At 33.4% G+C, this 17,075-nt stretch overlaps 2 protein-coding genes across 2 annotated transcripts; one reads left to right on the top strand and one right to left on the bottom strand.

Moving 5' to 3' along the window:
- Positions 1-678: 678 nt before the first annotated feature.
- Positions 679-2,782, top strand: LOC100813557 (chloroplastic import inner membrane translocase subunit TIM22-2). The gene is made up of 5 exons (XM_003519564.4): positions 679-988; positions 1,493-1,557; positions 1,661-1,733; positions 1,817-1,870; positions 2,276-2,782. Exons 1-5 carry the CDS (start codon positions 715-717, stop codon positions 2,521-2,523), a joined length of 714 nt encoding a protein of 237 aa, XP_003519612.1. The 5' UTR covers positions 679-714; the 3' UTR covers positions 2,524-2,782.
- A 5,402-nt stretch (positions 2,783-8,184) lies between these two features.
- LOC100812481 (zinc finger CCCH domain-containing protein 29) lies at positions 8,185-11,337 on the bottom strand. Its single transcript, XM_003519562.5, has 2 exons — positions 11,101-11,337; positions 8,185-10,662 (listed from the first exon to the last, which is right to left on the bottom strand). Exon 2 carries the CDS (start codon positions 10,645-10,647, stop codon positions 8,674-8,676), a length of 1,974 nt encoding a protein of 657 aa, XP_003519610.1. The 5' UTR covers positions 10,648-10,662; positions 11,101-11,337; the 3' UTR covers positions 8,185-8,673.
- Positions 11,338-17,075: the final 5,738 nt, after the last annotated feature.

Genomic DNA, 17,075 nt, shown 5'->3' with positions numbered 1-17,075 from the left:
CCACAATCATGTTGATCTTGTTTATAAAAAATAACAAGAAAGCAAACTAAGAATTTGCGTAAATTTTTATGTTGAACACTTTTGTATGAAAAATAGACGTGCATTTAATGCAGACATCAAATGCTCTAACGGATTAAGACTTCAGACAAAGATTAGAGTGAAAAAATCCAACGGTTGTGAGACAACACATAAAAAAAGCTTTGAAGAAACAAAAAAAACTATCTACGCAAATTATTCTTTCTTATAAATTTTTTTTTATAAATTCTTGTAAAGATACAAAACTCTCAAAACACTTTGTATGCATCAAGAGAAAAAAAAAATTAAAAATATTGAGTGATATATTCCTCTAATAAATTCTTAGTGTGTTTTCTTGTTATTTCTTTTCTTATGTTATTTGTTTCTACAAAATACGAAATTAAAGAGAAGCCCCCATAAAAGTGGTAGTATATATTTTGTGTATGTGTGTGGAGGAGAAAGGAAAATATCAGAAATTATATACGCTTACAATCCGATAAATATTTGTCATTATTACTCTTTGATTGAATTATTTCATATCAATATCATAATAAAAAAAATATTTGGTTAAAATAACTTTTTCTAAGTGAAAATAACTTAATTTTGGAATATTTTAAACTCAAAATAGTATTAGTTTATGGTTAAAACTTAAAGAAGAATGAAAACGGTGGAAGGGGTAAAACGACGACGTGGTGGAGGATGTTGCGAAGGGATAACATCACTCACTCCCACCCAAAAGAATCAAGAAGAGAAGAAAAGCAAAGAGGAAGAAGACACAGAAGGAGAGGTTCAACATCTTCTTCATCTATGGCGACGCCGGATTCTGACGCTACCACTCAGCCTCAAGATTCCGACACTGCTCCCAATTCCAGTCCTCCCAACGCCCTCGTCCCCGCCGCTCCCGCCGTTTGCCTCCTTCGCTTCGCCACCGACTCCGCCGGCGGCGCTCTCATGGGCTCCGTCTTTGGATACGGTTCTCTCTTCTCTTCTCTCTGTATTATCACATTACGCCGTCGTTTCATAGACTAATTACCGTTTGTTTAGCCTAATTTCTTCGCTCAACTTTTAATCGAAGATTCACTGTTTCTGTCGATAGTGTGTTGTGGATACAGTGCTTGAATTGTTCTTCGTTGTATGGATTGGTTTTTGAATTATCGGTTGATCCTTTTTAGCGGTGATTTGTAGTGACAACACGATTGCTGCTTAGGTTAGTGTAACTGAGAAGTGAATGTGTTTGACTCGGTTTACATGAGCACGTGTCTGGTGTTAGGTTAAATTCAATTATTTAGTTTCGTTTTCTCGTTAATAATGTAGGTTAGTTATGTGCAGTGTGTATTTGAGTGAAAAATAAGCTGGCACGAGGACTTTTTTTAGTGAAAAAAACCTCTGAGAAATTTGACTTTTGATGGCTTAATTGTCATTTGTCACTTGTATTTTTTTGATTTTGCTTAAGGATGAATATTATGGTGTGTTTCAGGTGCTGGATTGTTTAAGAAGAAAGGTTTTAAAGGATCCTTTGTAGAAGCAGGGTCTTATGCAAAGGTACATTGAGAATCTCGCTGCCTTTTTTTCCCCTGCTTGTTTTACATTATTTTTTTGCTTTAATTTAGATTGTAAGTAATTGTGTTGTTCTTTATGTCATTAGACATTTGCAGTTTTGTCTGGAGTTCATAGTTTGGTTGTTTGCATCTTGAAAAGGCTTAGAGGAAAAGATGATGGTATGAATATTTAGTTGTAAAATTTGTCACTTTTGCTTTTAAGTGATCTTCCTCTGGTAATGTGAATTCTTTTGCATTTGCAGTCATTAATGCGGGTGTTGCTGGATGTTGCACTGGTCTTGCTCTAAGTTTTCCAGGTATCTCTTATTTATTTATTCAAATTGATGGGTTTGCCCTCTTTTTGAAATCTATAAGAAAGAATTAGGATAAAGGACTTGCCAATCTGACTATTCTGAATAGGCCCTATTGGCATTCTTGATCTCTCTTTAAAAGCATAGTCATATGATCTAAAATGCAAAGATAATTTTGTCCATAATCAGTGTGGTAATTTGTTTCTTGAGATGTATTACTCTGGAATCCTCTGTCTCCATTCCCAAACCATCACCTTAAATGGAGGAGGGGGGAAATTTTGCTGACTCAGAATGGCTTCCAATCATTGCTATTGTTAAAATTCAACAATTCATTGTTCAGCTAAATACACATGTAAATTTCATTCTGTGTACTTGTTTTGTTATTAGGACTTATATTCTAGGGTTTTACAGGTGCACCACAAGCTCTTCTGCAGAGCTGTCTCACTTTTGGGGCATTTTCTTTTATCATGGAAGGGCTAAACAAGCAGCAACCAGCACTTGCAGTTCCCATGTCCTGGAAAAAAACTGTGCAACACAATGCATGTCCTCCCTTGGTACTCCCCCTTCAACTCTCTCTTCCAGACGAACTAAAAGATGCCTTCTCCTTTTTCTCCGAGTCTTTGAAGAAGCGCAGCAAGGGACCTTATCCTACATCTTGATAAGAAATTAGGATATCACGATTTTCTAGCATCTGTAGATAAGATGTGCACCCTTTGCCATTTTAACTTTTAGGCTCCTTGTATCGTTTGTCAACATTTCTTTTTGATGAACTTAATTAAGGGTGACATCAAATTGTCCAAGGACATGGGTTGTTTACTTGCTTCTGAGTTCCAATATGGCATCTTAATTCTACCATGTTCTTTCTTGGTGGTTTGTTGAACTTGGACGGCCTATTGAATGATGATTGATTTAGCTTGACCCGTGCACTTACTATCCTAAACACTGTTAGTATCGGGTGGCAGCGATTTTTGTTTGAAAGCTAAACTCTGCTATTCTGGAATGCTTCTGATTACGTTTACAGATTTACCGTTTTTAATTAGAAAATTATCTTTCTAATTTTGGTTGGAAGTATACTTCAAGAGCATTCATTGGGTCCTTGACTTGAATATCCATTTATTCTGATGTCAGCCCATAGCTTATCAAACTTGGTACGAATTCAACCTGTTAACGCGATTGAAATGTAGATAATTCAAATCTAATTAATAGTGTCAACTACATGTGCTCAGTGGAATAGCTACGCTGCAATTAAATAACCACTTAAGTTGTTTCCTCTGTAAAACCTAACTTGACACTGTTTGCTCAAAATTCGTCCAGCTTCTGCTTCTCTAGTATAGCAAGTGCGTTAGCATCAAATTCGTACATTACGTAAGCTAATGTTAAAATGATAAGAAAAAGGTGTCATCATGTTCGAGAGTTTATTTGAAGAAATTTCTATCAACTTATTTCATTGCGGTCTTCAATTCTTTTTTACTCCATCCGTTAATAAGAGTTATATATCCGAGCTACATTATAACATTACTATATGGTAACTTTGGGTTTGTATAGAAAAAGATTTCTATGCACTTTTTTTTTTGTTAGGAAAAGACAATAAGAAAGAAAAATGAAATAAACTTTTTTCTAAACTAATTTGCAAAATTTTTATATTAGTTTTCTTCTAAAAGAATTAACTTCTTTCCAAAAAAAAGAATATTTTTTAATTTATGCATAAATTAATTTTATTTTATGAAGATCTTTCTTTTTTTATTGATTTTCTCCTATCAGTATTCATGAAACAAAAATTCAAATGTGTCGCAGTCTTTTTACCTCAAGAGCTTTGCGATTGGCATCCCCTCCCCTCATAATTATTTGATGAAAATATCCTTAACCTTTGACACCTACAATATATTCAAATATGTCACAGTTACGAAAACTGAATCTAACACTTGTTCGATCGGCAGTTGTTTCTATGAATCAGACAGACTGGAATCTGTATCTGATATTTCTGACAATCCTGGAATGGGGCTAGTCTATGTTATGACAAAGGGATGCACACTTTGTTGCAATAGATACCCAGCGTAAAATCAAATGCAATTTCAATGCACATTATTTATAGGAGATATATATATAGTAAACTAAACTCTCGTTTGGAAACAATTAACAACAAAAATTTCCTGTGTCAAAAAAAAAAAAAAAAATTTCCAGTTTATTCTGTTTCCTCCTTTTCACCTACCTAGTGGGATAAGATTTTGTTACTGTTATTTTCATGCTAGAATCACCAATCTTCCAGAATAACTACCTACCTTTCATTCCTTGTACCAGTTACTAGAACAACTCCTGAAATATAACATGATATAACTGATTACACTGAATAATTCATGTTAGATATAAAGCTGTTTATGAACTTTCACCTTACAGCTTTAATTTTAGGGAAAATCCATTCATATAGAGTGTCAAATCCTCTAGAAGTTCGATCCTTGATGCTCTCATTATTCTAATTCTAAATAATTTAAATAAAAAAGGTAAATTATGCCCGTCACTAGGTCTAGGAGATGAATATAATATTGCACTACCTTGCCTTTAATAAATTAATATATGACACACTTTAATCTATTTTAATGTGAATGAGCTTCTTATGGGTGTTTTTTTTTACTCTGTGACTCTCAACATCTTCAACTACTTTTGAATCCTTATTATTGACTTTGGGACTCTAAAAGATGAAATTAAGATTCTGGATTAAGTTCCAAAACCAACAGTAGCGGTGTTTAAAATTTCATTTCATCTTCTAAATTCCTAAAGTCTATACTATAGTTATAAAAATCAATTGATGTTTAAAATTAATTCAGTGAGACTGAAATTTAGAGAGGAAAAATGTCCCTGAAAAGCTCATCATAGTTATTCACCGATCACTATCACTAAGAGGTTTTGTTAACATCAAAATGAAGTGTAGTATACTTTTATCAAAAGGGAGGGGAGTGTAATTTTTAAAAATAGAGGGAAGGACAGTGTAATTTGATCATTTTAAGGGGAAGGGAATGTAATTAGTCAGAAAAATTGAGTTCCCGCACCACGTAGGGGAGCTAGTGCATATCCATGCTTCAAATAATGGTTTTTGTGTGAGGGTGTGTTAGACCATTTGGGTGAGTTTTCATCTAGCAGCTTAAGATTTTGTGAGAGTCAGTTCATGATAATCCACAATTAACATCAATAGTTCTGCTTTTATGTGTTTTGGATTCTTCAAAGGATTTGGCTCAGAAAGTGCAAGAAAACATGTTTCATGCATAATTCCTAGTGTTCCTACAATTCAAGTAAGTTCAAGGTTCTTTTGGTTTTGTAATCAAACTCATGCTATCTTGTTTTATAGGTCAACGGGAATGAAACTGCTTGCATATCACTGTTGAACTGTGAAAATGAGTTCTGGTGACTTCATCATTCCTCCCTTTTCTGGCCATAAATGTATATTGAGCAATTAGTCTTCAATTCTTAACCCCACCCACCATTTAGAGCACTATTGTTCATATTCAAAGTATATATAGAATAAAATGTTTCAGCATATATAGCAAAGCTTCTTATGACAAATTAAATGAAATTAAATTTGAGGGCTGCTATAAAAGAGAGCCTGGGACAACCTACACCTGGCCGTTGCTGAATGTGATCAGCCTCTCTACAAATTAAAAATGTTTGAGAAAATTATATCTATTGTCTCATTAATATATAGTTAGAACTTTGGTTTCCAACATCAGCTTCCAAATTAATTCTTGTAGGATTCCATGATGAAGTTCTTGCAGCTTCAGTAGATGCTACAACAAGTCTATCTCCAAAGCAAAATGAATTGAAAGACAGGTCTAGTTTGTTCAGGCTTCTTGCAGTGTTTTTTCTCCCATTATTTTATTTTTGTGACACAGATATTAGTGTAATTTAATTATTGTGTACAGCGCATAATTTTGTATATAATAATAATAATAATAATAAGCCTCAACAAGTTGCATGCTGCTGCTGCTGCATAAAGCATGTGAAGGTAAATCGAGAATTCTTTAAATAAAAAATGAATAGAATGTGAAATATCAATATTTTTTCTCAAAACAAAATGTTAACAGTTATTTATTGATGAAATATGGCCATGTTTCATTTGAGAGAGAATTACGAAGATACAATTTTTAAGAACTTAACTGATGCCATGGGCAGATCTAATATGCTATGATTTTGTTTTAAAAAGTTTTGTGCTAGAGAAACAACACAGAAATGTTGGAAAAATAAAACCAAAATGAAGGAAAATAAATATGAAGAAGATGCACAGTCTTGAATTAAATAACGAAATAGCAGTAGCAAATTAAATTTAATTGACAACGCACGAATAATTCATTATAACATACAATAAGCACAAGAAAGAAAAATTAAGGGAAGAAAGATATAGCCTGGGTTGAAGCGCGTAAACGCTATCCTTAGAGAGAAAACGCCCCCACTGCACGGGTAAGAAATTCTGATTGCGCTCCTCTCCCAAGATACGACAACCCGTTGGTTCCGATCGTGTGCAGCGAAAGGATCCCCGAACCTTATGAACACCAATGCTCTTGCTCTCACAAAAATTAAGTTTTGTATAGGAAAAGAAAGAGATAAATTGTTGGCAGAAAGAAACCAGAGCTCTCAGTCTATCATCTCTAGAAAAGAGGAAAGAGATATATATAGGCATTTTGCAACAACAAAATATGACCGTTAGAAATATGACCGTTGGAAAACCAACCTACAGTTGTCAAAACAAATCTAACAAACTAGTTTGACTCATTAAAACAAAATCTTAAAAAATCTAAAATAAATATTTTATTTTATAAAATAGAATTAATATATATTTATAAATTTTAAATTAAAACACAAATATTTATCAACAAGAAATTCACCATAACATATCTCTAGATTTATGTAAGTTAACTTCACATTTGTTTATAGAAGTTAAAATTTAATAGTGCGGTATATTTGTATTTATACAATTTTCGTTCATTTGGCATTATACTTCCTGAAATAAGTTCAGTTTAGATAGAAGATAACTCACAAATTGTGACGATAGGAGCATATTCAATTATTTATCTCTTGATTTTTATTATATTAACATCTTGCAGCACAAATTTGCATAAAATTTAACGACTATACATAACGTATACTTTATGCCGATCATGTCAGAGTTTATTTCATATCAAATTTATATAAAATGTTCTTGATACATTTTTTTATTGTTTTTTTTTTTTGCCTATTTTACTAATGTGCCTTAAACATTATCCTTGAGCACGTGGGTTGCTGAACTCCCAAACCAACTCATTCTCTGAAGGACTCGACTACCTAATATCTATAGGGACCATTGAATCGTCTGTCCGCCACATAACCCTATAATCTGGATGACAATGTTTCCCGACATTGCCTTCATTTCAAAGTTGTAATCTATATCTATAATAATGGCAGACATAAATAAAGTCTTGTATATTTAATGGGAGTGATTTTTATACATAATAAATCTAAAGCAGACTTATTTCACACCATTTATTTTTTCCAACCCTCTTTCCTTTTTCTTTATTGAGCCGTCATCGATGACTTTTATAAAACCTGTAAATATCTTATCTGTACTGATAATTGCAATTTTTAACACCTATGGAATACATGTAACCCATAGGGTTGATCTTTTACAATGTGTTTCAATCCTTTTTCATTCTCTTTTCTTGTGAGGCTTTCTATGAGTTTTTCCCTTCGGAAAAAAAAAAACATTCAAAGTTCTTTATATAAAGTAATCTTCTGGAGTTTCTTCACTCAGTATTATTTTTTTAAAATAGGAACAATACAAGTCAGCTCATATTTTGTCGGTTTACTTCTAGTTTTTCCTTTAACTCCTGACAGGAAAAACAAGAGCCATCATGTTTGACTGAATTTTCAAAGGGTCATTAACTAGTCTTTTTTGTTGTTGAAATGGTCATTAACTTATCCAAGTAGCTAAGTTTATTTATTGTGTTCTAGTTGGGGGGAAAACAGGTTATTACTGGGCCCATAAAAAGGCTGAAGTCTCTTTGTATTTAAGGGGGAGAAAGTGAAAGACAAATGTGTTAAAACTCCTCTTAAAGAAACCCTCAAGAACATGAAGAGGAAAAAAAATGTCACACGTACAAGGACAACAAAAGCAGTATAACAGCAATTTTTTCTTTTTCTTACACGTATGACTGTGTTTATAACTTTAATATAAAAAGCCGAGATGAATAAGCGGCGGCTAAACCTCAAGGAATAAAGTATTCTTAAATCGGAAAGAATAAGCAATAAGCAGTCACAGAAGAAATTCCCTTGAAAGAACTTGTAAAAAAGGATAAGCATTGATAAAATGGCATAATAATTTTTATATAAAAAAGAATTGTGCTGCTTAATCAATGGCAAATACTTTGAGGTCCACTTGCTAGAGAAAATACATCCATCCACCCGTAGAGAAAAGGGGGGAATAAATTATACTATTATACAATAAAATAAAATAAAATTCAGCATCCTTCTTCGTTCAACGTTTCTCCAAGTCTTCCCTGACCTAGAAGTTGGAACTCTCCGTTCAAATCTCTGGATTAACCTGAACTTTGTTCTTTGCAATATCATATCTCATCCTATCCCTAACTATAATATTGTGTAATGTTGTGGATAGTAGAAGCAGTTCAAAATGAATAAAATAATTAAATAAATAAATAAACAAACTATGTCAGAATAACCAAGAAGCATTGTCATGGCAGCAGCCCTTGCTGCTCATGCTACCATTTGCTTCTGCTCTATATACAGCTGCTCCACCCATGGTGAAAGCAGCATCTCTTTACTGAAGAAGATCATATTGTTGCTTCTACCCATGGTGAAAGAAGCATCTCTTTGCTGAGATGATCATATTGTTGCTTCTCAGACCTCTCGGAGGGAACATCTTTAACCAATGAATGAACCCACGAGACATCCTGCTCGGTGCCAAATTCTGGCTGTGCTATGGGGGATGATGATGATGATGCAGTTACCCCACTGTTTCTGAAACCAAAGGAAGCAGATTTCCTCAGCTTGTTCAGCTCATCTCCATTTACGCCCCAATCCAGTTTCCCGGTAGGGGAACTCCAACCTGAAAGGGTAGAGGACACCCTGCAGGAAGGGTTGGAAGGGGAAGACATCCCCCCAAGATGGTGGTGGGTTGCAGCAGCTCCACGATCGATGAAACTTTGGCTTCGCTTTGCAAACGCGGCGGACCTGGAATTCATCATTGCAGTTGCCACAGCAGCTGATGAGTCAAACCCAAAAGATGAGGGCTTCCTCACAGGAGAGGAAGGGACGTTGGATGGATAACTCGCACGGAGGTGGTTGTTCATGCTTTGCCGCATCTGAAGCCCACTTTGTAGTTGAGATAATACAGAAGGGTCGGCAGATGCTAATAACAGGTCATCAAGGTTAGTAGGATTCAAATCACCAATCCTATTGAATTCCTTGCTCCGGAAAGAAGGGGAAGAGATCCTAGCAATCTCTTCAATCAGTTGTTGTTGTTGTTGTTGTTGGTGGTGGTGGTGGCGGGCAGGGCTTTCTAGACCGAGCAGTTCCATCTCCATCTCCAGATCCCTGGCACTCAGAGCAGCCTTCAGTCGGCTACCAGGAAGCTGCAACGATGGAGGAGTAAGGTTAATTTTGTTCTGCCACAAGCTTCCACTCTTGGGAGATGAAGCTGTCAAGGGAGACATGGGTGGGGTTGAAACGGTGGGCATAGGCAAAGATGTGGAACTTAGAGCCAATGGACTCATGGCAGTCATGTCAAGTCCACTAGCTGAATATGATTTTGGTGATGGCATAGCCGAGCCAGTGGAAGCATAGACAGGGCGTAGCTCTTCAGGTTTGTGGGCAAAGAAGCAGACTTTTCTAGCGCAGCCAGTCTCATCCTTGCAAAGCCTTGTCCGGTATTGGGCAGGATGCAGCCAGGACTCAAAAACACCATGAGCATACTCACAGGAATCACCCTTCTGGCAGGTCCCTTTGCGGAACTCTGGGCAAGGAACACAGCTGTAAGGGTATTTCCGTGGGTCTCTCCTCCTAGCGTTCTCCCCTGGGTGAACGAATGGACACTCGGTCCAGTCATGGGAGTAAGCCCTTGAGCAAGGCTTCACCTTGAAGTTGTACATCCTAAAATCATCTGTTCCATATACACCGTTGTTTATGTCTGGCAGTGATATATCAACAGGGTATTCTTTCTTATTATCACTAATTGCTTCTTTTCTCTCTTGAATCTCCTGGCTCATGAGTTCATCGTCTCTTTCCCCACCACCCCTGAGGAACATCTCCATGGCCTTCCTTCGCGATTTTGACAAAGAATCAAAGGCAGGAGCAATCAGATTGACCGGCTTGTTGCCACTGGCATCAAGGCACTCGGCATCAGCCCCAGCATCAAGCAAGAGCTTGACAATCTCAAGTGAGGATTCAGAGCCCCCGGCAACCGCACAATGTAGAGCTGTGGCCCTATCAGAACCACAGACCCTGTTCACATCAACACCTCCTCCTTTCTTCTCAAGAAGAATACAATTGAGCACCTTAGCGCTTCCAAACAAAGAAGCAATCATGAGAGGGGTCCTGGTTTCAGATCCCATCTTCTTTGACCCAATTCTTCTACCATACCATAAGCCTGCCTCGTTCACATCTAAGCCCTTTTCATCCACCTCTCTTTTGAAAGCTTCAAAATCATCAGATGCAGACAATTCAAGCAAAACCGAGTTGTTGTAGAGACCATCCTCCATGACGAGGGTTGGGGAAGAAAGTAGTTTACTTTTTGAATCACTGCACATGTCCCAAATCAAATCCTACAGAGAATAAAGACAACATAATCTTAATAAGACTTTCAATTTATAATTTATCATTATTCACACAGAATAAGAAAAACGATTAAACCTCCAATTTAGAAACAAACAGAGTTTTCCTAACAACCCTAGTTCATTTTTTTTCTTCCAAATCCTTAAAGGTACCAAGCTAAGCAACGGCCCACCATAAAACGTGTTATACCAATTTTACCAAGAAAGGTTAGATCGATCCATAACTAATCCTATCCAAGACAACAACTGACCTTAACAAGAGAGAAATAAAGAAAGTAACTAAAAGGAAGAAAGGGTGGGTCGGGGCCAAAATCCAAAACCAAAGAAAGTTTGAAACTTGGATCTACCCAGAAGAAGAGCCACCGAAAAGAAGCGAAGATGAAAAGTTTTTATGTATGAGTGAGTGAAAGAAGGAAAAGAAAGGCTTACCTTATAGAGTAGTAGAGAGTGGAACAAGTTGTAATTTGGTTGCAAGAGAAGAGAAGAGAGCGTTGTGTTGTGTTGTGTTGTGTTGTGTTGTAGAGAAGGAAATCGAGAAGACCTCGATTGAGCGAGCGATGATGAGGGAGAAAGTGGTTGTGTGGGTGACCCTTTTTATTGTTAGCAACAGCTATTACTATTGGAAAGGAAGAAGGGAGGAAACTGTGACTTTTCTTCCTCCTTCTTTCTTCTCTCTTCTCTTTGGTCAAAGTCAATTATTCAATGCTAAAGCTTGGGGCCCCACGGGCAGCGTTTGCTTAATGTCACTGTCTATCTTCTTCCTAAATGCAAATGCAAATGCAAATGCCACTCAAATGCATTCGGGTGGACCTCACGTGGAGTTCTTCACTCCTTACTTACTTACTTACTTACTGGCTCTGTAACTTCCTTTTTGTTCTTTCTTTTAGCAAAACAGAAGAAATACTACTACCTTTTATTAGAGACAATTCTATGGTATTTCTTCTTCTTTGTTTTATTGTCTTTTTGGTTTTGGTTTTTTGCTCAAAATCATGAATATGAATACATCCATTTCGGCCCGTTAGAAGCACAAGGTTTGAAGAAGAAGAAGATGCAAATAGTGTTGTGATTTTAGGCGCGGCGGGCAATCATTTTCAAACACATTTATCTCATACACTCTTTTCAATATTTGCACATGCAGAATCTTTTATCATCTCTTTAAACAAAAAACAAAAAGGAATCTTTATAATCTAGCCAATTATATTATTCCAAGAATGTTAATGAATTAAAGAGTATGTTCATGATCATGAATTCTGTTGTCCATCTCACGACTATTCACTTATCATTGAATATTTATATTAATTAAAGGATCTTGTGCAATGACTATATATGATAATAAAGTTATCTGACATCAAATAATATATTTACATAAATTTTTATTTAGTAGACAAAAGTATATTTTTAGATAATTATAATTTTGTTTTCTTAATTAATTTTAAGCATTTGCTTTTTGCGTAAAAGTTAAATATTTTATCAAATACTGTTGTGATAAAAATAAATAATGTGATTTTAAAAACTATATTTTGTTAAAATAAATAATATAACATAAAAATAAATGATAAATGAAAATACATCTTAAAATATTGATGGTAAAAGAACTGGGTTCAAACACAACCTCAAATAACATTTAAAAAACATTATAAGTTAGGGAAAAAAATATTTACCAAGCATATCTAATTTAATTAAATAAATTATAGTCTAGTTAAAAAAATTGATTAAATAAATTAAAAGGTAAATTTTGTTAAAAACAAGTCACTTAACTTTCCTTTCCTTCTTTGCAAGTAACTGCTATTGTATTTCATTCTATGAAAGCTTTACTGGTTACTAGTTCATTTCCTTTTTATTTGAAACTATTTAAGGGAAAGAATAGTTATAGTTAGTTAATATTGTAAAAATTGAAAGTAGAAAATAAATGGTGATTTTATATTGTTACCCGTTAAACTTCTTCAACTCTAAGACCTATGTAATTAAATTAAATAATAGCACTGGTGGAGTAAGGAAAAGTATGGGAGCTTGTGGAGGGACCAGAATAGAATGGGTATTACTATTACTACTGGATATAATAATAGTTTGAACGCGTTTTCCTTTAATAATATTCATTTTGCTGATTTAATTTAAATAAAAGTTTGAACGCGTCATCGTTGTTGTTTGGCTCATTCTATTAATCTATTCTATAAGTGAGTGGATCGCAGTTGGGTGACGTTGACAGACCGCACTGCCATCCTCATTCACCCTTCCACTAATAGCTTTGACCTGGTCCTATATATAACTTACGGTTTCATAAATTCATGCATTTTTTGCCCTTTTTTCTTTTTATAACAACAACAACAAAGTATTTAATCTAATTTTATAATTATACCTCCAACACATATTTAATTGAGAAAATATTACTATTGTTTTGCACATCGTTGCTTATTTGGGCTTCGTTGAAGTAGGAGTTGTGAGTTTGGTACTGTGATTAAAAAAATAAGTTGTGGATTAGAGAAAAAAATCACTATCTTCTTAGATTTTGTCCAAAGGACTCCATTTGAACATCAATTCACATACCATTTTGCTTAAAAAATTTCATTAATACCTTTCGCTGAAAAAACAGCCCAAGGACCTGTCTGTCCTGGTCAGAATGATAAGGACGTGTTAGAATTCATGATTCAGAGGGGAGAAAAGTGGATTTTATTCAAATGAGAAAAATCATATTACATGAGTACAAATGTAACTTATATAGACAATCCTGGTAATAGGAATATCATATCTTTATATATATGGATGAAATTTTGCATCGAAAGTGTGCTGAAATTTTGCTTCTAGGGCCGTGGTTTTTACCATGATGCAACATTTTTTTATTCTTTTTTATAATTTCCCCTTCCTATATTTCTAACATGATTCTTTTTAGTTGTCAAATTGAATAATTGTGATGATTTTTACTTTGTGAAACAACAACCAAAAGGAGCCCAAGAGAAAAATCAATATGTGATATTCTGTAAATACATATAGATTATATAAATGATGAAATACATATATAAAATTACTTATGTAGTCTTATTTAAGATTATACAAGTAAAGTAAAGAGAATAAAGATTGTTCAAATTGTTGAATGTTATCAGTTTGGTCGACTAAATTTTTGTTACAAACTTTTAATTTTAGTTCTTTATTAATCTTCTTATAAACTTGTAATGTTATTCATTTGGCAAAGTAGTATGTTATTTGCATTGGTATTTACTTAGAACATTGCCATCATTATGTAGCTTGTTTGTGTACGATTATAAATCATTTATTGTGTTTGTATTATGCATATTCGGGTATGATAGTGCGATCAAATTTATTATATTTTTTTAAATAGAATTTTAGACCAAGGACGAGGATGGGGTGGGAATACTCGACCTTGAACAAGAATGAGAATATATATTAAATAATTAGTTTTACCAGAAATTGAAGACAAAGATAATACTCAGAATTATAGAGGGAAAAGAGGAATATGAAACTCGTCCCCACTCCGCCATGTTTTCATGTCTAATAGACACAAAAATTATCCTCTCTATATATGCGAGAGTAAACAAAAGTAAGACATTTCATCCTTTGTCACCTCTTATTTAATGATTTTTTCTCCTAATTTTATAGTTTTCAAAAGTTTCAACCAATGATAATTCTTGTCTTTTGTTTTTTCTTTTCGTGATTTCATTTATTTCATTGCATTTTATTCTTTTCCATCAAGTATCATCAACCAATGTTACCAATCATAAGCGGAAACTGGCTGTGACTGTAAAATCAAAGAGAATTATTTTAAGCAAAGGGTTATTTTTTCCAATAAATTCATGTGCCCATCAGCTCAAAGGAGATTTGTTGTTTATGGAATCGGTCAGAAAATGAAAGACATTCTGGAATTGTTCTATTTTTCATTATTTTTTTTGTGTTTTGGTCAAGTATTACGGAATCATTCAAATTATTTGTCAGTCTTTGCTCTTACATTTGCTGGAATGATTGAATAAAAAATTATTAATGGGTCAGGTCCCAGTCTGAAAATTTAAATTCGGGCCTAGAATTTACGTTACTGGATATAGAACTTGGGCTGGGCCTAGGTAGTTGGATTTTCTGTAACCTTTAAAAAATGTTCGGCTTTTACAAAATTTATTGGAAGATGGTTAATAACATATTTCCTCACACGTTCTTTTTAGAATTTAAAGTATAAAATAATTTTATAAGTGTTTAGAGTCATTTCAGTTACAAGCGAACCCTTTCTAATACGCGACACAAGGCATTGATTCTTCTAATGTTGCCAACAATTGTCTCAACTACGTGTCAAGAACTAATAAACTACCATTCCGATTCAAATCTTAGGTTGTAAAGAAAGAATAAGTAGCTCAAGAATAACTGAAATTTGTCAAAATCCAATAAACTAACATTCGTGAAAGAACATAAGCATTTTAATTCACATCACAAGTTCCTAGAATGATTACTCTCCATTTTAATTTTTCTCCAGCAAGATAAAGATTAATTCATAATTTAAAATGGTAAGGATTTCTTTTTTTTTTTTGGAGAGGAAATGGTAGGGAATTCAATTCCAAGGGAATAACGTGAGTGTATTTATTTAATAAAAGGATATTACTAACATACTACTCTCTAATAAAATCTTTAAACTAATTATTGTTAGCTGATTTTTTTTAAAAAAATATATAAAGGGAAGCTTTCAACATAAAAATCAGAATCCTTGTCTTCAGAAACCAATTAGGAGGCAGTCTTCCCGCACCTTCCTTTGCAACAAAATAACTCATCCTGCGATAGATAGGCATTGGGCCTAATAAGACAAATTAAGATCCATCACTATAGTCTGGAATGGGCTGTTGCTATGCGCACCATGCAAATTGCTGGTACACCCAGTATAATTTGCATAATTCCCATTTTATCCTTCTGTAAAACTGATATGGACTGGGGTTATGAGGCTTACGGATACGGACTTGACAATCTATAAGTGGTCCAAATGAGTTTTTTTTTTAATTTTTTCAAAAATATATTTTACAAATTAATTTAAAATTAATGGCTCAAGCAAGAATCGACGCATTATTAGTACGACGCTCTAATCATGTTATAAAATAATTAATGTTGTCATATATAACATTAAATTTTTTAATATATATTTAATACACATGTAAATTTAGATAATAAATTTTGTGATAATTAATTTTTATATGATAATTAATATGTTTATATATATGAATTTTTATGAAATCTATGATTTTTATCTAAAATTTATATATGTAAAAAAATTAATTGTCACAAAATTTATTATCTAAATTTACATGCGCATCAAATATACATTAAAAAATTTAGTGTTACATATAGCGACATTAATTATTTTATAATATAATTGACTTATTAGTTTAGTTAATTAGAGTGTTGAACTAATAATTTGAAAGTAACAAATTTGATTCCTATGTGGAATATTAATTTTAAATTAATTCGTAAAACATATTTTTTTGAAAAAAAAATCGTTTAGGTCTCTTCCAGCAATTGTTGCGCCTAGCAGCAGCCTCTCGAATGTTAAACCATACTGCTTCCTTGGGTAATTGCTTCCTGCACTCTCCAAATTACTTCTTGCACTTCCCATATTGAAAGTGCACGAAGCAATTCTAGAATTGCATGAAAAAAACACCCGCCTCCTTATCATGCGAAAATTGCCACATTCTTGATCATGTACTTATGCCACGAGATAAACACAAAAAATTGTAAATAAATTCTTCCAACCAAATCTTAAGGCCAACTCTGTTTGTATTTATGCAAAATATTGCACTGTTTAAGGGTTCATTTAGTCTCGTCAATATTTCTTAACTAATTTTAATTTGCACGGACTAATCTATTCATTTTTATTATACCTAACTTTATTTTTATAATTTATAAATTAATAAAGGGATAAGAGTGATAATGATGTACAAATACATGTTTAAAGAAATCAATTGAAGTAATTAATAATGGTAATATGTGAAAATAATGAAATCTCATGTAAGAAATATTTAGGATTAACTTAATTTCATTAAAAGTACGAGTAAATTTTTTCCTAAATGTTTTAGCAAATCAAATCTCTTTATTTTATAGATTGAACAAATATAGTCATCTTGTCAATTTTTGTAGATCTAGCATTCTCAAAATCTTTTTTTTTTCTATTTAAATACTAGATAATTTATGATGGATTTGGAATTTAAAATCTTTTTGAATGTTTAAAAGTCAGAAATTTAGTGAAAGTTTCTTAAAATTTGAACAATTTTGAAGCAACTGAGATTAAGGTTTGAAAAAGAGGAAAATTGGATTTTTTTTATTTTGAGAAAAAATATGATATTTTGGTCGGTATGTTTTGAACTAAAGAAGATTTAAGACTTAATTAGAGTTTTTTTTTTGTTTCTTTATTTTAGATTATATGT

This window comes from Glycine max, chromosome 2, assembly GCF_000004515.6.
Source record: "Glycine max cultivar Williams 82 chromosome 2, Glycine_max_v4.0, whole genome shotgun sequence".
NCBI classification, from domain to species: Eukaryota; Viridiplantae; Streptophyta; class Magnoliopsida; order Fabales; family Fabaceae; genus Glycine; species Glycine max.
The sequence above is the reverse complement of the archived record's forward strand: the minus strand, read 5'-3'. Positions and strand labels throughout refer to the sequence as shown.

Bases quoted from the DNA above. Each gene is read 5' to 3' on its own strand.
- LOC100813557 (XM_003519564.4), top strand. From the start codon at position 715: ATGTTGCGAAGGGATAACATCACTCACTCCCACCCAAAAGAATCAAGA. The intron at 1,558-1,660 runs GTACATTGAGAA...TTATGTCATTAG, and splicing joins AAGCAGGGTCTTATGCAAAG to ACATTTGCAGTTTTGTCTGG. The intron at 1,734-1,816 runs GTATGAATATTT...TTGCATTTGCAG, and splicing joins GCTTAGAGGAAAAGATGATG to TCATTAATGCGGGTGTTGCT.
- LOC100812481 (XM_003519562.5), bottom strand. From the start codon at position 10,647: ATGTGCAGTGATTCAAAAAGTAAACTACTTTCTTCCCCAACCCTCGTC.